The following is a 25,528-nucleotide window of genomic DNA, read 5'->3' on the forward strand; positions in this document are numbered from 1 at the left end:
AAAATCAATTCCCTTAAATTTTAATATAAATTAATTATTTTAATATTATTTTATTTTAAAATATATTTTTTATTTATTAAATTTTATAATGTTGTGTTCGTTTCTATCTATTCAGATAGGAAGACGTGGATTTTATAGTTTCGTTCTATGGATAATTATAGTTTTATGAGAAAGAAAGGAGGAAAAGTTCAAATTTTGACCCCTTTGCAGAGTGGCTGGAATGAGGAAAAAATTGTTATTTTACCACTTTATCCTTATTCAGTTTATAACATCCATACAGCTGAGATACAATACTTTTGACACCAGATCATGTATTATGGGAAGGAGATTCATCCTCACTTCCTACCAAGACAATGTAAGAAAATTTTTATGGTAAATAATAATGATGTTCTCTTGCTTAACAACTATTCAATGTTGCCAAGTGTTTGCTTTGGTGGGTAATTAATTTTAGGATTAAATATGTTTTTGATCCTTTAACTTTCAGTAAATTTTGGTTTAACTTTCAGTAAATTTTAGAATTAATCTATTTTTAAACTTTGAACCTAGTCTTTCATCTTTCTTTTCTTTTGAAATACGTGGATTTAGTCTTTTTAATCAAATTTTGTTAAGTTTATTTGATATTTCAAGCGCGTTTCACGATAGTATTTGACTTAACATTAAAGCAAAAATGTGTAAAACAGTATAAACAACTCAAATAGAATCCTAAATCCTAAAATGTGTACTAAATATCAAATAAACCTAACAAAATTTGATTAAAAGGACTAAATCAATGTATTTCGAAAGATGAAGGACTAAATTGGTCAAAAGTTTCAAAATGAACTAATTCCAAAATTCACTGAAAGTTAAGGGACCAAAAAGATATTTAATCCTTAATCTTATCTTGCAAATTTACATTCAAGCAAAATAATATCCATTAGATTATTTTTTAAGCCGCATCCCTGTAACAATGCAATACAATTATTCTTACCAACTTTTAGCCTGGTTTAAAGCATACATAACAGTTTCAAAATAAGGTATTTTAATGGAACAAGGAATCATTAAAACAAAACATTAGGAGCTAGTTAATCGGATGGTCCAAGCATTTTCTCAGGTACCACAAGTTTGTCGAAATCTTCAGAGCTCAGCACTCCCATTTTCAATGCAGCTTCCTGAAAAATCATTTCACCTTCGATATTTACCCAAAATTTAATGGCAATCAACGAAAAGCACAGAAATTATTAAGGAATCAATTCATTCATATAAACAGCACAATAATTAATATTAAAGGAAACTCATACAAAAGTTTAACTGCTTCTGCAAGGATACTGGTACAAAGAATATGCTACTGAAATATTGTATTTGAATATTCAAAAAGAGAGATCAACATATGCAAAACAAACACAAGACAAGTATAACATGCGATCATCACCTTAAGAGTTGTTCCATCTTTATGGGCTGTCTTTGCAACTGCTGCTGCCTTGTCATAACCAATTCTCTGAAACAGACACATAAAATTCAGTTTCAAAAGATTATAAAAGTTAGGTACTTTCATGATAGACAAGAGGAAACTTACTGGGTTCAAGGATGTCACAAGCATCAGTGACTGCAATTAAGAACTAAATTAGCATAAGAGTGTAATTAAGAACCAAACTTTAAACATAATTCAATTATTTGTTTCAAATAAGTGAAGAATTTACCTGATGAAGTAATTTTGAAATTCTTTCCTTATTAGCTTGAATACCTCTCACACAATGCTTTTCAAATGAAGCGGCTGAATCTCCCAGCAGTCTTACAGACTGTAAAAATTAAAAGGAAAAATATTCAAATCATGTGATTCATAAATTACAAATATCACACAACACAGAAGATATATACATAGAACATACACGAAGGAGACAACTGGCAATCATTGGCTTGAACACATTGAGCTCAAAATGACCGTTTGATCCACCCACTGTGATCGCAACATGGTTTCCCATTACCTGAAATTTCGAATCACGAAAACAATTCAGGAATTTTTGGTCATAAAAACTTCACGTTCTGACTTTATTACAAGTTAAAGAAACTGTTTCTACCTGTGCGCAAACCATTGTCAAAGCCTCACACTGGGTAGGGTTAACCTTCCCCTGAAACAGAGAATATGGTTGTGCTCTACATTCAAATTCCAATTTTGTGTAACAAAAATAAATTCAGTTGAGAATCTTACAGGCATAATGCTGCTTCCTGGTTCATTTTCCGGAAGAATGAGTTCACCAAGACCACAGCGTGGACCACTATATTTTGGATTGCGTTAAGAATACGATTCATTTTGTATTCAACATAAAATTACAATTTCTAGTTACCAACCTTCCCAATAGCCGTATATCATTAGCAATCTTCATCAGTGAAGCCGCAACAGTGTTAAGGGCACCACTAGTTTCAACAAAAACATCATGAGCAGCCTGCAAAAGAACCGTGTCTAATGAAAAAACTAAGCATGTTACACATTAAATACAATGAGGAAAAGTTGTAGAAACAAACCAAGGCCTCAAACTTATTTTCTGCCGTAACAAAAGGAAGATTTGTTTCCTCGGCTACTGCTGCTGCTATCTTTGCATCAAACCTGATTTTCATCCAGAAAAAAAGTATCCAAATTTATGAAAATAAAATATAGAAAACACCATTTATCATCAAACAAACATACCCCTTCTTTGTATTCAATCCGGTCCCTACAGCTGTACCACCCTGAGCAAGCTGTTCATCAAGTAACATCACTGCTTAGTGAAAACAGTGAAAAAGAAGCACTTAGCTTTTGATTTTCTAACCTGATACATGCGCGGCAATGTGGCAATTACTCGCTCAATACCATACTTCACCTGCAGATAAAGGAAAAAACAACCAGAAATCACTCCCCAAGTACTGCGAAAATATGGAACAGCTCGAGCCAAACACAAGCAAGCTTACTTGTGTAGTATACCCACTAAACTCTTGACCAAGAGTCAAAGGTGTTGCATCTTGAGTATGAGTTCGTCCTATCTTCACAATATCTTCGAATTCAATTGACTGGTATCACAAAAGCCATTCAGAGAAATTCAATCACACAGCCATAAACGATAAATAAAAGGAAAAGTGAGATATAGAACCAGATAAAACCACTAGCTCATATATATGAACTACAATTCAAACCTTCGAGTGTAGTGTACCGTGCAAGATTTTAAGGTTGGGGATTAGTCTTGAGTTTATTTCCATTGCAGCTGCAATGTGCATTACCTGGAAAAGAAGTAAACAAACACAGATTAAAAAGAAAACAATATTTTAAACAAGGTATGACAGTAGATAAACAAAAAATCAATACGAAACTATGTTTAAGATGGTTACAGTTGGGAATGTATCATTGGAAGACTGTGATCTGTTGACATGATCATTTGGGTGTACAAACTTTTCACCACGCTTATGGCCAAGAATCTCTGCTGCTCGGTTTGCAATAACCTGAAAAATTGAGGGGAGAAAAAACAATAATCTTGGTACCATCCTAAACTGTGTGCTGCAGAAGCTTAACTGTGGCAACCTCGTTAGCATTCATGTTACTCTGCGTGCCACTTCCAGTTTGCCATACAACGAGTGGAAAATGTTCGTTCAGTTTTCCCTCTGCTACTTCTTCACCTGCTTGCATTATCGCTTCTCCTACATTCGGATCAAGACCATACTCCATGTTCACCTGCATTCAGAAATATATTTTCTAAATTTAATCTAACATTTCAATTTTCATTTTATGTTTTATTGCTTATAAAATTTGTTTATTTATCCAACTTCTACAATAAAATATTTTTAGCATTTCATTTTTCCTAAAATAATAAACTGATTTCATCTGGCTTTTTTTTTTTTTTTTCATAAAACTCATGCATATTAGGTATTGTCATGTATTATAACATCTGAGTAAGGATGGTATCTCAAAATATATCAATTATTTCTCATCACATAGGTAAACTTATATCTATTTTTGAAAAAATAAAAAACAATGCATAAAATCATATCCTTTATATGAATTTTATTTTAATTTCATCTACCATTTAACATATTTAATATCAAAAGATTTGAGTAATTTTGCTTTTCAAAAACTAATTTTCACAATAATAACTAAAATTGTTGTGTTATAAACATTCTCTTTTTCACCGAACACACATCCATTTTCAAACTTGTGATGAACACCAAACATAATATCACAAATTTGTCCAAAACTAACTACGGTGACACTCACACACCGAAAAATAGTGCCATCAAACATAGGAAGTTGTGTATGTGGTCGTTCTACAAATTTGCATCATCGACAACCCAAATGGGTTCAATATTATTTAAAGTAGCCTTATCTCCATTCAATTTTGCAATAAAAGAAACCAACCCTTCAATTAATTGTTGTAAAATTTAATTATTTTAGGAGAGTTATATAATGCAATATCTTGTTTCTTAAAAGTAAATTCAGCTTTTCAATATTATAATGTTGATCAGAACCTAAAACATTTTTTCTTTTAACTTTTAGGATTTTAAAATATATGATTTCATATTCTATAAACTGACTCAAATCAGCTTTCGAGAAATAAATATAATAAGTACACAAAAATAATCAATATAAATAGAGTATCATTTATTTTTTTCTTTCATAAATCTAAGTTCCATATAAATTCGTATTTTACCATGTGTGTCAAGAAAAAATTATTTCATATAAATAATATTTATAATAAAATAAATATTTTTAACAAATCTGTTGTAAATAAATTATGCAATAAAAAATTTGAAATCATGGGTTTATTTTAAATTTATGACAAGTAATTTATATTGATATACAATTTTTCTTTTCTTTATTATTCAAGATCATGTTTTACGATCGTTTCATTACAAAAATATTGGAATTTAGGAAATATGTTAGAGAAGGTAAGATTATCATATATATATATATATATATATATATATATATATATATATATATATATATATATATATATATATATATATATATATATAAAAGTTAGTGTAAACTTTAATTTACAAATATATTTTGTAAATTTGAGTTAAATATAAATATATTTTCAAGATAATATCAAAGTTATCCGAAGCTCGTTCCTAGTCAAATTTGTTATTTGTTAAGTTATATAATTTATTAATGTCTAGTCATACGTTTAAGATGTATACAACATGTATACAACGTACAAAGTGTGTTAGAGATCCAATATCAATTAGGGTGTAAACTTCATTTTACATACTGATTTTGTAAAGTTCAATTTAAAAAAAAAAATGTGAAATGATTGATCCAATATATTCTTAACTTGAAAGATTGATTGGTTTGAATTAAATTTATTTTAAGATTAACTTGAAAATCTGAACTCAGATGGATTGCAAATTCAGTCGGTTTCAATTATCAAATTACTAAAAAAATTAAAAGAAAAAGGTTATAAAAGAGTAAAGTAGGCATGAGTTGGATTATGAAATAAATAAGCATAAATGATCTAAAAAATTGTGGAATGTATAAAAGCTGGGTCACATTTGAACCTTGGCAGCACATTTCTTCAAGATGCCAAAGGCACGAACGATGGGTTGGGGCATGCGTTCAGAAAGCCCACCAATATCAAAGTTCTGCAACGATCTCTGAGTTTGTGCTCCCCATAATCTAATTAACAGTGCACAAACATCACAAAACAACTCATTCTTTCAAAACAAAAACAGAGGAAATGGAAAAACGAGGCATAAAGGTGGCAAAGAAAGATGAAAGAACTTGTCCAAGGGAACTTCAATTGATCCAAAGCTATCTCTTTCTTCTCTCACGGAATACAAACCCAAGTCCATGCTCTTCGATCCCTTCAAATCTAACCAATAAGCTTTCAATTATACTTATTATATATAGTATTATACCTGTACAAATACGACCACAAATACTGTTCTAACAAACAAGTAATAACTTTCACCAGACAGTTTCCTTTTCGGGATTTAAAGCAGTTTCTTAATCTGTGCACAATAATAATATGAGCAATGTGGCCACTCCCGCCCGACCAGGAATCGATCACACGGATCAATAATTCTCAAAAATTAAACGCAAACTGCACTTTCAACTCAAAATATACATATAAAGACAGTAGAATCTTTAAATATCTGTTACTAAACAATTATACAAAAATAATTAATAAAGCTTCCACAAAGACTGTTGCTATGTTATTTGCGTTTTCACGTAATAAATTGTCATAAATTTAGAAAATTAAAGTCAATAATTCATGATGTTACTGCGAATTATGTTAAAGTCAGGGGCCGCATAGTACTAGTAACTCAGATCAATCTATAAATTATACATACACTTCTTTAAATAAATTAATTAAATCAAACACGTATTTCCCACTAAAATGTGTGCATGAAAACTTTTGGTTAAGCGGACGGCCTAATTGAAGTATGGTGAAGAACTATAGAAGTTGGATGGTACAAATTCAACCCCATTACTATTGTTACTATTTTTATTATTATTTAAGAAACACATTACATTAACGAGAAATAAAGATGATAGAGAAATTAAGATTTGTAACTACTATATAAACATTATTAAACACCCGTTTTTCATCTCCTTCCCTTCTTTATCACCTACACAGATTCGTCGATTAAGCAAGATAGAAATATGAAAAATTATTCACTACTATTACAAAGTTGCAATCCGAAAGCCATTGGAAATAAAGTGCAAGGACAATAAATAACATTTTTTCTCTTTTATGTGGGTAAGTATGTATGTTTCTTCAATACATTGTCTCGTTACAAATTTGGAAGAGCTCTTCCCTCACGAATATCAAATAAGGAAGCCAAAATTATTGAATATTGGATTGCCATTTATCAATCCAGTGAATGGGTATGGCTAAAAAAATTCTACCTCAACGTAGCCGATGATGAAACAAGGAATTATTAGAACAAAACATTATGAGCCGGTCAATCGGATGGTCCAAGCATTTTCTCAGGTACCACAAGCTTGTCAAAGTCTTCTGAGCTCAGCACTCCGAGTTTCAGTGCAGCTTCCTAAACAATCATTTCAATTTCGATATTTAGTCACAACTATTTATTGGACATCCACGAAAAGCATAGAAATTATTAAGGAATCATTCATTCATATAAACAGCACAACTACTAATGACGGGAACCAATAGAGGAGTTTAAATGGTTCTGCGTCTACAAGGATACTCGTGTAAAGAATATGCTTCTTAAATTTTTATTTATTAAAAGATAGGTAAAAATAAGCAAGAAAAACAGCAAAACAAGTATAACAGGGCCTCATTGTCACCTTTAGAGTAGTCCCCTCTTTGTGGGCTGTCTTGGCAACTGCCGCTGCCTTGTCATAACCAATTTTCTGTAACACAGACAGATTCGATTCAGTATCAAGAAAAAAAAATTGAAAAGTAGAAAGTTACTGGAGTAGACGACGGGAAACTTACTGGGTTCAAGGATGTGACGAGCATAAGTGACTGCAAGGTGAATTAAAAGTAAACAAAGTAAATTAGCACAAGGGTGTAAGTCTAACTGGCATCATCTGAGATTTGTTGTTTCAAATTAGCAAGTAACTCACCTCATGCAGCAATTTTGAAATTCTTTCCCTATTAGCTTGAATACCTCTCACGCAATTCTTTTCGAAGGAAGCAGATGAATCTCCAAGCAGTCTCAGTGACTATCGCAATAAAAATAAAGATTAGGCATTTCAGTACATCTTTTAAGGAATACAGTTGTATCTATTAATTTATATTGTAAAATTTTGAAGTATCAATAAAAGCAACCATGGTGTCCTTATTCTGCACACGCCCTGGCATTTTTTATCTTCCATTTTGTGGGGCATCACCATATACCATCTCATCACGACAGACACATGAACAGTGTAGAAAACAAGAATAGTAAACCATAAGGGTATCTAAAGCATCTTCCATCCCTGTTTCCTATTTTACTAACATAGCAAAGAGCATCAACTTTCCAGCCAAGTCCACCTGACTTGTATCATATAAATTTTCTGATTCGAAACTGACAGAGGAACAGCATAGGAATTAACTTATGCTGCCGTATATTAAGCTTAGTGCTGCTTGAACAATCTCGTTGTCTATGAACCATGCGTACTTGGACTCTTAGACTAGTTTAGAAGTCCAAGTGTAAGTATACAAACAGAATTCAGTTTGCTTTTCATTAAATTAATGACAGCCAAAGCAATAATCTCTAGCCAAGTTTTATAGTTTGGCGTAAAAAATTTGAACCAAATAACAGCTAGTCAGAAGTTTCAGTGTGATTGATTGGTAGATTAACAATAACATAACACAAATATTATATGCAAAACATACATGCAGGAGACAACTGGCAATCATTGGCTTGAACACATTGAGCTCAAAATGACCATTTGATCCACCCACTGTAACTGCAACATGGTTTCCCATGACCTGAAATTTATAAATAATGACACCTATTCAGAAAGCTCAAGTCCCTAAACCGTGTGATTTATTACCAAGTCATATAGACTTTTCCAATCAGTACTTCATTAATAAGTATTTCAATAGAATGAAGTCAATTGATCTCTACCTGTGCACACACCATTGTCAAAGCCTCACACTGGGTAGGGTTAACCTTCCCCTGAAACAGAATATGGCCGTGACTTAGAGTCAATTTCCAATTGTAAGGCGAATAAAATAATGAACAACTGGTTCGTCTAACAAATACAAATTCAGTCAGCATGAAAATCTTACAGGCATAATACTGCTTCCCGGTTCATTTTCAGGAAGAATGAGTTCACCAAGACCGCAACGTGGACCACTATATTTGGATAGCAATTAAAAATCATAAAAGAAAATGATTAATTTTCTATTGAACATAATAAGCAATCCGTCAATCAGTATCATCAAAGTAGCACCGTACCTTCCTAATAACCGAATATCATTAGCAATCTTCATCAAAGAGGCTGCAATGGTGTTAAGGGCTCCACTGGTTTCAACAAAAGCATCATGAGCAGCCTGCAAAAGAAGAATATTAACACATTTCCAATGTTTTACTGCTTGCAAAGCAACTTCAATGAAAGAATCTGACGTAATGAAATAACACATGACACAATAAATACGAGGGGAAAAGTTGTAGTAACAAACCAAGGCCTCAAACTTATTTTCTGCCGTAACAAAAGGCAGATTTGTTTCGTCTGCTACAGCTGCTGCTATCTTAGCATCAAACCTGAATTTCATCCAGAGAACTATCACTGTTTATCCAAATTTATTTCTTTAGAAGTTGAATTTTCTTCAGCCTAAAAGTAAAGGCCGGTGGTGGTAGTTATTTTCACAATAAAATAAACTCAAACATAAGTTCTCTAGAGGGTATAGAAAATATCCAATTTTCAACAACTACATCCATAATAAATCAAAATCAGTGGTGGAAAACGTGCATGCATGTCAGTGCAGGCAGCGTCCATTCCTTGGTACTGAATGATGGTAAAAAAAGACTGAATATTCTAAACAGAATGAAAAAGAAAACTGCTATCAAATTCTTTTTGGTAAAGAACAAAATACCAAATTACAAAAGTAAAACAACACACCGAAATGTTGAAAAGGTAAAGTATAAGAACCACAACTTCGTTATCCAAAAACCATACATACCCCTTCTTCGTATTCAATCCAGTCCCTACAGCTGTACCACCCTGGGCAAGCTGTTCATCAAGTAACATCTCTGTTTAGTCAGAATCAGAACTCCAAAAGAAAATAGTAAAGAACAACCACTTAGCTTTTGTAAATTGTATTTGCTTGTCTAACCTGATACATGCGCGGCAATGTGCCAATTACTCGATCAATACCATACTTCACCTGCAGATGAAGATGAAGGAAAAAGGAACGAGAAATTACTCCTCAAGTACTGTCTGTATTTCTACAATGCAACACCAATGATAGCGAAAATACAAAACACCACGAGCTAAACATAAGCAAGCTTACTTGTGTTGTATACCCACTAAACTCCTGGCCTAGAGTCAAAGGTGTTGCATCTTGAGTATGAGTGCGTCCAATCTTGACAATATCTTTGAATTCAATTGACTGCCATTTTTTGGAAAAAAAAAAAGGCCAAAAATAATTACAACTGATATAACAAAACAATGATAAGAAAGAATATTTGAGGAAAACCAATTACAAAGTCAAATGCTTTCAGTTTATAGGATTCCATCTGAAAGGCTTATATTTTATCTAATTTAGAAGGTCCCTTGCATGTTTTCTGTCATATAACTCACTGGATATCTTGAATGCAAATTACATACCTGGCAGACCAAAAGAAAAATCGAGAAAAAAAGCCAGAGAAAACCACAAGCTTAGAGTAGTACTAGGAAATTTTACTATGCTATAATACACTAGACAATTTTTATATACAGTGTTGACAGTATTAGTATTGGCAAAATGGCTAGAAACCCTGAACCATTAGATAATCATATAAAAACTGAAGTATATAAATCAATTAAATCTTCGTACATTTACATCACATATTTCAATTAACCCGGTAAAAACAAGTCATGTATTATGCAAAGTACTCAAAATCCCCTTTAGTCAGGATGGTACAACTCAAAAAATGGCAGGAGGAGAACTGTAATCTATCCAACAAACTAACTAGTCTAAAAGTATGAACTAAAATTCAAACCTTTGAGTTCAGGGTGCCATGTAAGGTTTTCAGGCTGGGGATTAATCTTGAGTTTATTTCCATTGCAGCTGCAATGTGCATTACCTTGAAAGAAGTAAACAGATACAGATTATAAAGAAATCAATGTTCTAAAAATACCAGAATAGCAGGTAAATAAAATATAAGAAACACTATCAGGAACTGTACTGCGTTGATAGCGAACGAGCCTACTCAATAAGAAATTGGGGAACATGTCATTGTAAGATGCTTACGGTTGGGAATGTATCATTCGAAGACTGTGATCTATTGACATGGTCATTTGGGTGCACAAACTTGTCACCACGCTTATGGCCAAGAATCTCTGCTGCTCGGTTTGCAATAACCTGAAAAGTTCAGAAAAATTAAAATGACTTTTTCCAACGAAAAATGAGAACGCATTACTTCAGAAATGTTCCCCAAAAAAAAGGAAACAGATTCTCAAGAGTTAAATACGATTATGAAAAGGGTATAATATACAGTGAAGATGAATATTTATCATACACCAATCTAGGATCCTAAATGTGCTCTGTTCTGTTCGGTAATATATTTGCAGTCAGCCAGAGCATTCAGGTTTGGTGCGGCTGACATAGTAGCAACAACAAAGCACTAACCTCGTTAGCGTTCATGTTACTCTGAGTGCCACTTCCAGTTTGCCATACAACGAGAGGAAAATGGTCGTTTAGTTTTCCCTCTGCCACTTCTTGAGCCGCTTGCATTATCGCTTTTCCAACGTTGGGATCAAGACCATAGTCCATGTTCACCTGAACTAGGAAACAAATGAATCAATTGAAAGAGGACAGAACAATAATGAAAAGGCAACCAACCGATTAGGTTGAAATCCACGACCAAAAAACAAGTTAGAAAACGATTATGGTGAAGTGCATGCAGAAAAGGCGAAAACGTTTATTGAACCTTGGCAGCGCATTTCTTCAAGACGCCAAAAGCGCGAATGATGGGTTCGGGCATGCGTTCGCGAGGGCCACCGATATCGAAGTTCTGCAACGATCTTTGAGTTTGTGCCCCCCATAATCTAATTAACAGTGCATAAACACAATAGAATCGGGTGAATTATTAAAAGAAAAAAAAAAGAAATGGAAAAGAAGCAGATAAAGGTGGGGAAGAGGAACTTGTCGGAGGGGACTTGAATGGGTCCGAAGGTATCTCTTTCTTCTCTGAATGAAGAGGAGTAGGATCTGGAAGAGGAAGCAAAACGCAGAGCAAGGAGCGTCGTTGAGTTGGATCCAGCTGATAAACGACGCGACACCGCGTACAACGCCATGGTTCAGTTTGAGTGTGCGGTGGCTGGGGTGGCGGAGGAGTCACCGGAGAATAGTAGTAGTGGGGGAGCAATAGAATTCGATACAATACTGCAGAAAGAACAGGGAAAAGTAGCCAATAAAGTTACAACGCGTCTGCGCAGTCTTCTTGGTAGTTGGAGCAGAAATGAATAGAACAAGTGGTTTGGGCTTGCTATTGGCACCCCTGTATTCAACGAAATGGGCTTTCTTTTTTCGACGAAAATATTTCCACTTGAACAAGTTTTCGTTGTATTGATATTTAAAAAAAATATCGAAATGAAAATAAGTTTAATTTTTATGAAAAAAAAAAACAGTTTTTTGCTTTTTATTGCTTGACAAAAAAGTACATTTGGTGGAACGATTTTCCATTATATTAATTTTCTTTCGAAATTTTAACTCAACTAGATTGCGTAAACTTTTTCTTCAAAAATCGGGAGGAAACAAGTTCTTTGCTCTGTTAATTTGTTTTTAACGTGACAAAAACTTATTTTTCTATAGAGGAGTATGAATTAAAAATATAAATAAAATAAAATAAACTTAAGTTGTATTAATTGGAAAAAACAATAATGAGACAACAACAATTTTTTGTTATGTTTGTTTTTTAGTTTTAAAATTATGTATAGCACAAACAAGATTTTGTCGTGATATGTTTTCTTGAAAAAAAACACTAACACGGATAAATCTAGTTTTCGTCAAAAGTATTTTGAACCAAATAGTAAAAGGTTTAAACAGTAACTAGGGGTGCCAATAGGAATGCATTGACTCCTGTCCAAATACAATTAGAATTAGTAATCTTGTTGGGAATTTCATCCTACACCTCCAATAATCTTTTAAAATCCAAAAGTATAATTTAAGTAAATCTCACCCCAAATTTATTTTTGCATGTCAACTTCCGATATAAATACTTATAAATGTTGACATCTGATAAAAAAATCAAACTTCTAAAAATAAAAAAATATATATATAAGAAAGCGTTATATATATATATATATATATATATATATATATATATATATATATATATATATATATATATATATATATATATATCGGAAATCTAATATATATTTTTTATATATCCGGAAGTCTACATTCAGCGGCGGAGCTTCTATAGGGCAGGGAGGGGCCACAGCCCCCCAATTTTTTTTTTAATTTTTTAAAATTTATATATTGAACTTTTAATATTTTATAAAATTTTAAATTAAAAATTAATAAAAATTAAATTATTTATTTTTAATTTAATTATGTTTTAGGTTCATGATAAATTTGATAATTTTCAATTGAGTTGTGATAAATTTGTGTGATCCCTCGAGTACCGATCAAGTCTCTGATATTAACTTTTTTTCTTAATGGAATGATGTGACTCTTAAGAGGCTGACGTAATTATTATCTTTCTATGTCTGACTTGTCATCTATATCATTTTATTATTCTATTATATTATTATTTTAAAATTTTTTAATTTATAATTTTATAATTTATTATAGTTAGCATTATTTTTTTTATCTCATGAGCCTTTGTATGTTCACTTTTTATTAAGATAGAAGAAAAATTAATGTACTATGTGTTTTTTCATAACAAGTTTTCAATTATGAATTGATTATTAGAGTTTTCTTTTATTAGTTATATCTTTGAATTTTTCATTAGATTATGATAAACTATTTTTGAATTTCAAACTTAAAAATAATAGGTCAATTGATGAAGAGTAAAAGAATTTATATTTATTTTTCAAAAATAATAAAAGGAAAACTACCCACGAAGATGAAAATGAAAACAAATTCAAATTCTTTACACAAACCAGAATATTGTACTTATAATCCAATTGTTCAATTCGAGTAGTCATTTCTTAAGGTTACAAAAATTATAGGTGATGATGAATTTGATATTAATTCTTTGAAACAATATTATACAGGAAAACATATTCAAATTTGAGAATATCCAATTAGTAAAAAAGATGAAATTATGAGAGTGTATCTAAAATGGTGTTCATATTAAATACAAATTCAAAATTTTGAATATATTAATTTGGCTCCCCCATAATTATTGGTCAAGATCCACCACTGTCAATATTGATGTCCGAAAATATTTTATCCGAAAATTGATATCTAAAAGTAAATTTAGGAGTGTGATTTCTGTAACTTTTCTCAAATGGTGAAAGGATATTTTTAAATTTGAAAAAATTCTTGAAGGTACAGAAGAAATCTACGAGGTGTAGGAAGAAATACCTAACCTTGTGTCTGAAAAGGTCCAATAGTATTTAACCTTGTGTCAGTAACCTTGTCCAAATAATTAACGGTCACCTGGGCCAAGTGCTTTCTGCTCTTCTTATAATTGCACCTTTTTTTAGTTAAAATAACGATAATTTTAAAATAACGATAATTTTTTAGTTAAATATTATTAAAAATAATATCTATTATCATTTTCAAATTTTCAAATGATATATGAATAAAAATAATATTTAATATTAGCTAAATTTTTTCAAATGATATATAAATAAAAATAATATTTTATTCAAAACGTAATATATTTTACGATCTATTCTCATGGAAGATGTTTGGGGATTCTGTTTCTCGCGTTAGTTAGTTGCGTAATAAAATGAGGTGATTGGATTTTCAAACACATCATATATAAATTAAAAATGATTTCGCTTTAATGACAAAAATTGAAGTCACCTTTAAATTACAATTGACTTCAATATAGTAGGTGCACAGTAATTATGAAAAAAATTGAAAAAATAAATAAGATTATGTGAATAAATCATTTAATTAACATAATCCAACTCACACAACCTATAGATCAATAGGTTATGAGCTGTTGATAAATTTCGAATAAATTGTATTTAAAGTACTTGTAATTATTTATTTGGGGAGTGATGTTATGAAGTACAGAGTTGATTTTTTAACCCAACTTTTTTTATATGGCGCATTAAAATCGGAGTTAGATTTGATTCATTGATTTTGTTATGCATAGGTTGAACACCACTTCTTGGTATTCCTTTTTTGTAGTTTTCGTGATAGTTTTGTTATTGTCTCTTACTAATTGTCTTGGAATGCATGGGATTCTATGATGGTAGTGAAAGACAAAATTGAGTAAATAAGGCGTGCATCATCATCACTCACTCACATGCTTTACATCTTTTTTCTCCAAATCCAATGTCATTCCATTTAATTCACAACTCATAGTTGGTTTCCCTTTGCATGAAATTGAACCTTCGCTTCATGTTTTTTGGCACCAAAACTTCACTTTCATGTGCACAATCATTATTCACGCTTTCATATATAGTGCCTAGTGGGGACACTCCACACTGCACATTCCATTTCTAATTCAATCTTCACTTTTCACAATAACATTACGTTATAGAAGAAAAAAATCCTTTCAAGTCATAATGTCACTAGCTGCTGCTTAATAAATTATGACTTAATTAACTTTTAATTCATGGTAAATTTAGATAAGCAGGTAATATGATAAGGTAGGACAACAATCATGTTATCCTGTTACTTGAAAAATAATAGATAAATATTTAATTGAAAAATTCAGTTTTAAACATTTAATAAATAAATAAAATTTTATTAAAAATAATAAGATTTATAAATAACTTAAATTTAATTAAATTTTAAATTAATATATATGAAATTACAATCAAAATGTACTAAAAATCATCCAAAAGAACGTATTACCAATGTACTAATTAGTAATATTTTCTTTTGTAATTTTAAATACTATAAAAACATAAAGTACATGGTCTAAGATTCATTTACAACTAACTATAGCAGGTTGTATGTTAAAATTGAGCAATGTTGAATGCTATCTTATCTTGGTAAAATTAGTGGCGTAGTAACGGTGTTAAACGGGGTGCACGTGTTAGTTTTTGGATTTTTTGAATTTTTTATTTTTTTTTATTTTTTTTTAAATTTAAAAAAAATTAAAAAATTGTCACATATCAAACTGACATCGTACCACGTGGCCATGATAGTGTCACGTGTCACAATTATGCCAGGGGTCATTTTCCCATTCTCAATTTGGTCCCTATATTTTAATTTTTGTCTCAATTTGGTCCCAATTTTTGTAAAAATGGTGCAATTTTATCCCCTTCAAATTGAAACAAAAAAATAACTTTTATATAAATGTTATACAAATACTTTTATTAAATTTGATTTTTTTTTATTCAAAATGATATTTTTATTATATATTTTCAACAAAACTAAGTTTATTTAAATTTGTTTCACATTCAATTTTACTTAAAATTGTTTCAAAATTTAAATTTATTTGTTTTTTATTGTTATATAAACTAGTTAATTTTTCTTAAATTTATATAATTAATCTTTTTACACCAACTAAAACATTTGTATAGAAATTATTGAATTTTACACATTTTAAAATATGCAATTATTTAAAATATAAAGTCAAATAAAAAACAATATTAAAGTATGATGTAATAAAATATCAATATAATTTATGATTTTTTTTATTTGCATTATTTTCTATTAATAACTTTAAAACAATTTTAAATAAAGTTTAATGTAAAATATAAATTAAAATAAACTTAATCTTGTTAAAAATATTTACTTGAAATATCAATTTTGATAGAAATATTTGTGCACATTTATATAGAAATTAAATTTGGTTTAAATTTGAAGAGGAATTGCACAATTTTTACAAAAATTGGGACTAAATTGAGACAAAAATTAAAATACTGGGACAAAAATTAAAATACTGGGACCCAATTGAGAATAGGGAAATGACACTTGGCATAATAGTGACATGTGGCACTATCACTGCCATATGGCATGACGTCAGCTTGACACGTGCAAAATTTATAATTTATTTAAAAATTTAAAAAAAATTCAAAATAAAAAAAATTCAAAAAAATAAATAAATAAATTCAAAAAATCCAGAAACTGACACGTGGTACCCCATTTAATACCTTTACTACACCACTAACGGAAAAAACTTAATTGCATCAAATTTGCCAAAATAGGAACCAAATTGAAATAAAAAAAATTGAGGGATCAAATTGATATTTTGCTACGAAAATGAGAACCAAAGGAATAATTTAACATAAATGTTTTTGCTTAAAGGAATGTAGCGATGTTAAGGGACTCACGCTTGAGGGATCGTTATGATGAACAATGGTACAAGGGTGGCTCCCTCGTGCAAAAATGAGAAAGTTGAATAACATCAAGAAAGAATGTCATAATACCATTGGCTTAAGATTTTCAATTATAGGTTGTGTCAATCTTTTATGTGGACTTGACTTATGTCTCATTGGTGCTATCTTCATGGTTAATCCCAATTTAAGACCCATAAGTGGTATCAAAGTTGAATGTTTTCTTGGTAATAGGCTAAGAGAAGTATAATATAGTCCTTATATTGAACACTACAAGAATAACATGAAATAGTGACCAAAATTTTGGTCATTGATGAAAGTGGTGACCAATTTAGTAACCAACCCATATTGGTCACTAATGCGTAGTAACTGAAATATGTGATAAACGACGATACAAGTAAGGGTCGTTAGTGAGTTATTATGGTTGTAATTGTTCTTGTTTGAAGGAATGTACTTATGTGAAAGACTCACAATTGAGAGGAAAGATTGTTCAGTAATATAAATGTGAGTCTAAGTTCTATATTGTGTTATTACGTAAACATAATTTGTTGACATTTGTATCATATATATATATATATATATATATGGTACTCTCTTGTACTCTTATGATTCTAATATATTCTTTGTTAAATACATAATACAATCATCCTTTTCTATATTTGATCCTTATCTATTTCTTTGTTTCTTTTCTTCTTTACATGATATTTTGGCTCTTTATGGCTCATCAATATGTTGTGGTTACTTCTTATTCCACATCCTAATATGTTTCTTCTCCTTCTTTCACCCATCATACCTTTAATACACCAATCTCGCTTAAACTTGAAGAAGATAATTTTTTACTATGGAAATGTTAGGTCCTAGCCACCATGTGTCACCTTAAGCTTCTACATTTTCTTGAAGTATCTCCTCCCCTATAGTTTCTCACCATCGTTGATATGATCTTCAATAAGTTAAATTCTTTGTATCTTGACCATGGACAACAAGACTAAATTGTTGTTGCATGGCTCCTTGCATGTATAACTACTACTTTTTTGATAAAAGTGGTGGGTTTTCACTCTACATCCCAAATTTGGTCCATTCTTCACACTTATCTTGTTACACATACAAGAGTGAAGATTAAAAAGTTAAAGATTCAACTAAAGGTTCCCAAGAATGATCGATCTTTTGGACATCAAAAAGACTATTGACATGCTTATCCCTGTGGGTGCTTCTTTATCTCTAGATGAGCACATACAAGCAATTCTTAACGGGTTACCTAATGATTATGACTCCTTTGTAACATATGTTCTTCTAAGAATTGATCCATATTTTATAGAAGATATTAGGGCTCTCCTCATGGCCTAATAAGAACATTTTGAAAGACACAAGACTCATGAACAAATTATTATTCAAAATGACATCACTTCCTAGAATTCAAAAAATGGTAAAGGTCAAAATTCCAATGCAATTCTTTTCGTGGTGGTTATGCTTGTGGAAGAAACAAATCTCATTCTACTCAACAATCAAATTCAAATAATTCTTTTACCTTTTCTTGGACTTATAAGTGGATCCAATGCTATATTTATACCAAATTTGGTCACACTACCATTGAATATTGGCATAGAAATTATCAAAACAATAGGCAAGCCCACACTTCTCAAGTTTCTACCCTTCCTACACAAATCGAACCCTTTTTGCTTGGTGCTCCATCCACTAATCCACTATGGAACCCGAATAGTGGTGCCTCCCATCATGTCACCAATGATGTCACTAATTTGATTCATAGAGCTCCTTATGCTGGTAACAACATTGTGAAAATAGGTAATGGGTCAGATATGTTTATTCAACCTATTGGTTCTACTAAATGTTTTCTTCCAAATAAATCTCATCCATTTTTTCTAAATCAATTGTTGCATGTACCCAACATTACATATAATCTTCTTAGTGTTTCAAAATTTGCATCTAACAACAAGATTTATTTTGAATTTTATCCTAATGAATGTTTTCTTAAAACACAAGATACCAAGAAGATTATTCTTCACGGAAAAATTAAGGATGGATTATATGTTTTTTCCATCTTAACGTTCAAATCCTAAAATTTTAACTAATTACACAATTCACTCCTTTGTTGCAACGTTTTCAAGTATGGCACTTTCGGCTTGGTCATGTTTCTTCTGCTAGTATTCACAAAGTTATGAAATATTGTAATATTGCTTGTAAAAATGTTAAGTTTTTTTGTCAATCTTGTATTCTTGAGACAACATATCTATTGTCTTTCTTTCCTTCATGTACATTTTATACTCAACCTTTGGAATTAGTTTTAACTAATATATAGGGTCATGCATATATTCCTTCATCTGATAGGGCTTGATGTCTCCTATTTCTTTTCTCGGTCCTTATACCAAATACACATGGCTATATCTTATTCACAATAAGTCTCAAGCCACTTTTGTTTTTAAGTTATTTAAGTGCTTTGTTGTAAACCAAAATTTTCCATAAAATCAAATGCATTCAGTCTCACAATGATAAAGAATTCTTATTTTTGGATTCTTGTCTTCACACTTATGGAATTAAGCATAGGCTTACATTTCCACACACACATTAATAAAATGGAGTTGTTGAAAGAAAGCATAGGCATATTATTGACACAAGGTTGTCCTTAGTAGCTGTTGCTTCTCTTCCTCTTCAATTTGGAAAGAATTTTCACTATTGCGATAACAATCATTAGTTCTCTTCCTACACCTTTACTTAACTATAAAACACCTTATGAATTGTTGTTTAATCAATTACTTGACTAGAAGTTCTTTAAGATTTTTCGTTGTGCATGTTATCCATTGTTAAGGCCTTATAATAAACATAAATTTGATTTTCAAAATAGCATGTGTTGATTTCTTGGTTATTCTTCTCAACATAAAGGGTATATGTTGTTTATTGTTCTACTAAAATGAATCTCAAAATATATTTTGTTATTCTACTAACAATGAATCTAAACATGTTGTTCCTATTTTGAATACTCAATCTATGGTTACTCGATCCAAGGATGGTATTTTTAAGCCTAAAGTTTATCGTGTTGCCACTATGTGTTCTCTTGATAAACCAATAAACTATAAACAAGCTTTTAATGTTCTTGGTTGGTTAAAGGATATGCAAGATAAGTATCATGCTCTTGTTGGAAACAACACCAAAGAGCTTGTTTCACCTCCAAATAATATTATTATCATTGGTTGTTGGTGGGTTCTTTTCAAAGGCATAAAACATGTCATGTTGCACAAGATTTTCATAAAACGAAAGGTGTAGATTATAATGAATTTTGTAGTCCAGTTGTAAAACCTTCTATATATGTATTGTTCTAACACTCACTATTTTTCAACGTTGGACTATACCAACTTGACATAAATAATGTGTTTCCTCACGAGACACTGACTGAGACTATTTATATGAGACAACTTCCTGGATTTGACTCCAAAAATTCACACCTTGTTCTCAAACTCAACAAATCCATTTATGCAGGCTCCAAGATCATGGTTCACTAAACTTAGTGAGACTATAGTTCAATTTGGGTTCCAGACCACCAAAAGTGACAACTCTTTGTTTGCTAAGTTCTATGCTAAATCATCTATTCTTATCTTAATATATGTGGATGATATCATTATAACTAGAACTAATAATTCTCTTATTAATTCTTTAATTGAGTCTCTAAGCTCCCACTTTTCTTTGAAGGATCTCATTTCATTACATTACTTTCTAGGCATTGATGTTTTGTGGACTATATAAGGCTCTCTTCATTTATCTCAATCCAAATATGCATATGATCTTCTATCCCAAACTCAAATGTTGGATGTAAAACCAAAACCCACCTTAATGGTCTTATATCCATGTCTCACACAAGAAGGATCTTCTGCCTTTTATAACCCATTTATTTATAGATTAATAGTTGGTGCTTTACAGTACCTTATTATAACTCATCCAGAACTCTCTTTTTCAGTCAATAAAGTGCCCAATTTATGCACAATCCCAAGGATAATCATTGGACAATGGTAAAAAAGATTTTATATTATTTTCTAGAACAATTCATTACGAAATTTTAATTCAACTAATAATTGATTTCTCTATCAAATGTTTCAATGATGTTGATTGGGCCAAAAATTTAGATGATCAAAAATCAATGCTTGACTACTGCATTTTTATTGGATCAAATATGGTTTCTTGTTCCTCACACAAGAAAAAGGTTTTGTCCCGTAACAACATCGAGGCAAAACATCGATCAATTGTAGTGGTGGTTGTTAAATAGTTGGATCAAGTCCCTTCTTCATGAGCTTCATGTTCCTGTTTCTCTTCCACAAGTCTTCTATGATAACTTGGATGTTCTTTTGCTAATTATCAATCTTGTTCAACAGTTTAAGTCCAAACATTTTGCTCTAGATCTTCATTATGTTCATGCAAGTACAATGAAAGCATATACAACTTATTGACATTCCTACTTTTTACCTTGTAGCTAACAATCTCACAAATCTCCTTTCAACAACTTCCTTCCAAAAATTTACTACTAAACTCATGGTCGTTCTAAATCCAATCATAAGTTTAAGGGACATATTATGTAAACACAATTTGTTGACATATGTATTTATATATATATATATATAGGGTTAAATATGTTTTTGATCCCTCAAGTTTCAATGAATTTTGGAATTAGTCCCTCATCAAAACTTTATACCAATTTAGTCCTTCATCTTTCAAAATGCGTGAATTTAGTCCTTTTAACCAAATTTTGCTAAATTTATCTGATGTTTCAAGCATATTTCATGATAGTATTTAAGTTAACATTGAAGCAAAAATGTGTCAAACAGTGTAAATAATTTAAATACTATCATGAAATGCGCTTGAAACGTGAGATAAACTTAACAAAATTTGGTTAAAAGGACTAAATTCATGCATTTTGAAAGATGAAGGACTAAATTGGTCAAAAGTTTTGATGAGGGACTAATTCCAAATTTCGCTGAAACTTAAGGGACCAAAAACATATTTAACCCATATATATATATATATATATATATATATATATATATATTATTCTCTTGTATTATTGTGATTGTGATATATTCTTTATTAAACACACAATACAAATCATCTTTCTCTATCTTTGATCCTTCCTAATTCTCTATTTCTTCTCTTCTTTACACATGTAAAAACAAGAAAATCGAACAACATACCACATGAAGACCCATCAACTTAATGTAAATCAAGTTAAAAATAATGTAAGTCTCTTATATAAAATGTATCGTTAATATTATATCTTCTTAATAAATCTTTTTCAAACTACCCATCATCGAGTCTCAACCCACACCACCTAGGGGTCGCTCAAGGGTTTGGGAGGCTCGAAACAAAATTAAGAATGAGACATTTTATTTAAAATTTATTTTTTGAACTTTTTTTATATAATATTATTTATTAAATTGTCATAATTAATTTTATTTAACTTTTACACTGTTCTTCCGTTCAAACTTTTGTTCATCGTTTATTTCATTAGAGATTTCATCTTTATTATTCACCAAAAGGTTAAACCCTAATCTGGTTAGTAATTTTGCAATCCAATCCAAGTAAAAGTTTCAGTTCATCATCACAATATATTTAGAAAAACTTTCGGAAGCCATAAATCGAAAAATATTGAAAAATAAAACCGTATAAAAGAAACGCATTTATAATCCTAATATAAATTCAACAAATAGAATAAAAACAACATCAACACAAAAAAAGAAAAACATATTAACCTGAAACCTAAAACAAGGATAAAAAGATTGATACGTATAGGCAATATGAGATTTAATGAATGAAATATGTCAAAATCCTCAAAAGAAGAAGTCTAAAGAAGAAGAAAATAAAGAAAGATAAAAAGTATAATTAATACCCATATAAATAGAAAAATAAAATAGAAATCAAAATTAATTATAAAATAAATAAAAGATAATTAATATTTTTTTAAACAAAATTATAATTTACGAAAAAAAAAATATAACTTATAAAACATCATTTTAATATTAATGAAAATTAATAGACATTAATAATAATCTAATTAATTTAATAAAAATATATCAGTATAAAAAAATTTTAAACATTTTTTATAAATATAATTTTATAATTAATTTAATAAAAATATATTAATATTAAAATTTAATGTTATTTGAACTAATCATTCTTCAAATTCTTTTAACCTGTAACAAGAGTCTTGTAGACAGACGCATATGATAACAGTATATGTGTTTTACCAAAAAAAGTTTAGGTGAGCAGTATTGAAGTGGAAGGGTGTAATTAAGGAGGTGATGGCACTCCAATAATTGAAGTTGAGATGCAACAACGAAGCATTATGCATATTATATTATAATATAAGAAAGTGTGAGATATAATAATATTATTAGTTAAAGATGCAGCACATGAATAAATATGCAATGAGTTGATAAATGCAAAACCATTGGATTCTTTGTCGCTCTAGAAGGATGGGCCCTGACATTGCTGCAACCATCACACCTTTAAAGGAGAGTATATGACAAAACTCATATTATCATAACCAAAATACAAAATATGTTTTAAATGAAGAATAGTGCCACAATTTAAATGCTGCACATGTCACTGCTCTCACTTTCTCACTCACCTACCCTAATCCTTTCATACTGCTATGCTATTTCCAAATACACTCTTCAACTTTCTTCTTCTGCCAAATTTATCATCTCCGCAACCACTTATCATCACCCAATTATCATACCAAGTTTTTCTTCTCTCTCTCTCTGTGTTTTTGTCTCTTTTGCTTAGGTTTCTCAGTTCTTCTTCTAAAACCTAAATCTCCCAGGTTTTTCATCTGGTGAAGTGGATAAACTTGAAGCCAAATAAATCAACATTTTTCTTCAGTTATACCATAAAGTTCATTTTTGTTATATATTTTTTTTCTTTTCAAATCAACCACTTTTTACAACATGACAAGCAAGCAACACTTAGAAGAAAGTTAATCTGAACAAAGAGTCTATTGTTTATTAGCATTTTTCATGAATTAGTGAAATAAGGGTATAGTCTTCCCCAATACAAGTAACCTAACATTGAAATAAGTTTCAATATTGGGATAACAATATATATGTATTCCGAAGAAAAAAATATTAGTAAGTTTTTTTTTATAATAAAAGATAAAAATTAATTTATGTACAGGTTAAAATTAAAACTTACAAAAATTATATGAAAAATTTTGAATTTTGTTTTATTTTCTCTTCTATGGATATTTTGTGAAAAAGAAAAAGAAAAAAAACTGATAAGATAGGTTTGAATTGCATAGTGTTTGGAGAATAAAAAAATAGAAAGAGTGAAGAGAAGATAGGTTTGGTGGGACAAGACAATGAAACTCCCTCATGTTCTGATCTGGCAAGCCAAGTAACTCCAGCCTAGCATTTTCCACACATTATTGTTGTGGGTCCCTCTTTTATATTCTTGTCTAATAATTGTAAAATAATGCAAGTGAACATGTTAATAAATAATAATTACTTTCTAATAATTCACAAATATAAAATATAAGTTCAATCCTCTAGTTTTTTTTTTTTGTTAATAGTTAACTAATTTTATTTCCATTTGTCATTGTTATTTTTAAAGTCAATTCTTATTTAGCAAGTCAAGTTTTTTAAAGACATGCACATGTTTGTTTGTATGTAGGCCATTATCATACCAAAACTTGGTTTTATTTTGACTATAGGTTTAATGGGTGGTGTGATTTTTCATATTGTTGGAGGTACTTGTAGTAATGGCCGAATAATGCATTGACAACTGAAAATCAAGTTTCACACCTAGCAGTGTCTTGTGTTTTATTAGAAGTCTATAATGTTTTTTCCATTTATATATGTTCTTTTGGTCAACCATTGTGTTAATTTGGAAGCTAATTTAACTTACACGTTTTCTAGGGTTGAATACTAGATGGATAAAATCAAGTTCACCTTATAACTTTCTTCAATTTAATAACACCAACGCTTTCACATTGATGTAACTCTAGTGCATAATGTATAACTTTTTTTATCTCTTTTTAGATTTGATACTATTGAATCCAACAATTCCAAACTTATGTATTTTACTCCATTCGCTTAACTAGTAACTTTTTTATAGCCTGATTCTCATAGTATTTTCTATTCTGTGACAATATGTTATGTTGATTTTTTTTTTTTATTTTGATATTTTCCTCATTGCATTCTTTATTTTTGTTTTAACTTATAAAACAGTACTAACACTATATACCTTTTACATATAACTAGTGGAAATACATATGTGTATCTGTAAAATAAAATTATAATTTTATATATATATATATATATATATATATAACTTTTACAATTTAATTATAGATAATTTTATTTATTTTGAAAATATTTTTTATTTATTTAATTTAAATTTTTTTTAAATTTTAAAGAAAAAATTACATTTTAAAAAATAATTAAATTTAAATAAAACAATTTGAAGAATAAAAGTAAAAAAAAAAAAACTAAAAACTAGCAG

General features: G+C 30.1%; 2 protein-coding genes across 3 annotated transcripts; both read right to left on the reverse strand.

Moving 5' to 3' along the window:
* Positions 1–941: 941 nt before the first annotated feature.
* Positions 942–5,850, reverse strand: LOC114192469 (fumarate hydratase 1, mitochondrial-like). 2 transcript variants are annotated; one of them, XR_003606108.2, is made up of 17 exons: positions 5,726–5,850; positions 5,503–5,620; positions 3,527–3,676; positions 3,337–3,447; positions 3,145–3,228; positions 2,923–3,021; positions 2,784–2,834; positions 2,663–2,712; positions 2,500–2,581; positions 2,326–2,420; positions 2,186–2,252; positions 2,055–2,105; positions 1,866–1,961; positions 1,677–1,775; positions 1,553–1,595; positions 1,409–1,474; positions 942–1,148 (listed from the first exon to the last, which is right to left on the reverse strand). XR_003606108.2 is itself a non-coding variant. In XM_028082202.2 (17 exons), exons 1-17 carry the CDS (start codon positions 5,794–5,796, stop codon positions 1,062–1,064), a joined length of 1,407 nt encoding a protein of 468 aa, XP_027938003.1. In that variant the 5' UTR covers positions 5,797–5,850; the 3' UTR covers positions 942–1,061. The 2 variants fall into 2 exon arrangements, 1 of the variants encoding a protein (XP_027938003.1); XM_028082202.2 differs by having other exon boundaries at positions 1,553–1,582.
* Positions 5,851–6,679: 829 nt separating this feature from the next.
* Positions 6,680–12,049, reverse strand: LOC114192758 (fumarate hydratase 1, mitochondrial). The gene is made up of 17 exons (XM_028082566.2): positions 11,757–12,049; positions 11,542–11,659; positions 11,241–11,390; positions 10,863–10,973; positions 10,612–10,695; positions 9,921–10,019; positions 9,744–9,794; positions 9,591–9,640; positions 9,090–9,171; positions 8,866–8,960; positions 8,697–8,763; positions 8,533–8,583; positions 8,298–8,393; positions 7,544–7,642; positions 7,413–7,442; positions 7,262–7,327; positions 6,680–6,999 (listed from the first exon to the last, which is right to left on the reverse strand). The coding sequence occupies exons 1-17, from the start codon at positions 11,906–11,908 to the stop codon at positions 6,913–6,915; spliced, it is 1,488 nt and encodes a 495-aa protein (XP_027938367.1). The 5' UTR covers positions 11,909–12,049; the 3' UTR covers positions 6,680–6,912.
* Positions 12,050–25,528: the final 13,479 nt, after the last annotated feature.

Source organism: Vigna unguiculata, chromosome 7 (assembly GCF_037176805.1).
Source record: "Vigna unguiculata cultivar grain cowpea cultivar isolate G323 ecotype 2 chromosome 7, ASM3717680v1, whole genome shotgun sequence".
NCBI classification, from domain to species: domain Eukaryota; kingdom Viridiplantae; phylum Streptophyta; class Magnoliopsida; order Fabales; family Fabaceae; genus Vigna; species Vigna unguiculata.

Coding starts and splice junctions, on each gene's coding strand:
- LOC114192469 (XM_028082202.2), bottom strand. CDS start 5,796: ATGGACTTGGGTTTGTATTCCGTGAGAGAAGAAAGAGATAGCTTTGGA. Junction 5,621..5,725: donor ATTGAAGTTCCCTTGGACAA/GTTCTTTCATCT, acceptor ACTGTTAATTAG/ATTATGGGGAGCACAAACTC. Junction 2,582..2,662: donor GGATTGAATACAAAGAAGGG/GTATGTTTGTTT, acceptor GATGAAAATCAG/GTTTGATGCAAAGATAGCAG.
- LOC114192758 (XM_028082566.2), bottom strand. CDS start 11,908: ATGGCGTTGTACGCGGTGTCGCGTCGTTTATCAGCTGGATCCAACTCA. Junction 9,172..9,590: donor GGATTGAATACGAAGAAGGG/GTATGTATGGTT, acceptor GATGAAATTCAG/GTTTGATGCTAAGATAGCAG. Junction 8,394..8,532: donor TGACAATGGTGTGTGCACAG/GTAGAGATCAAT, acceptor TATAAATTTCAG/GTCATGGGAAACCATGTTGC.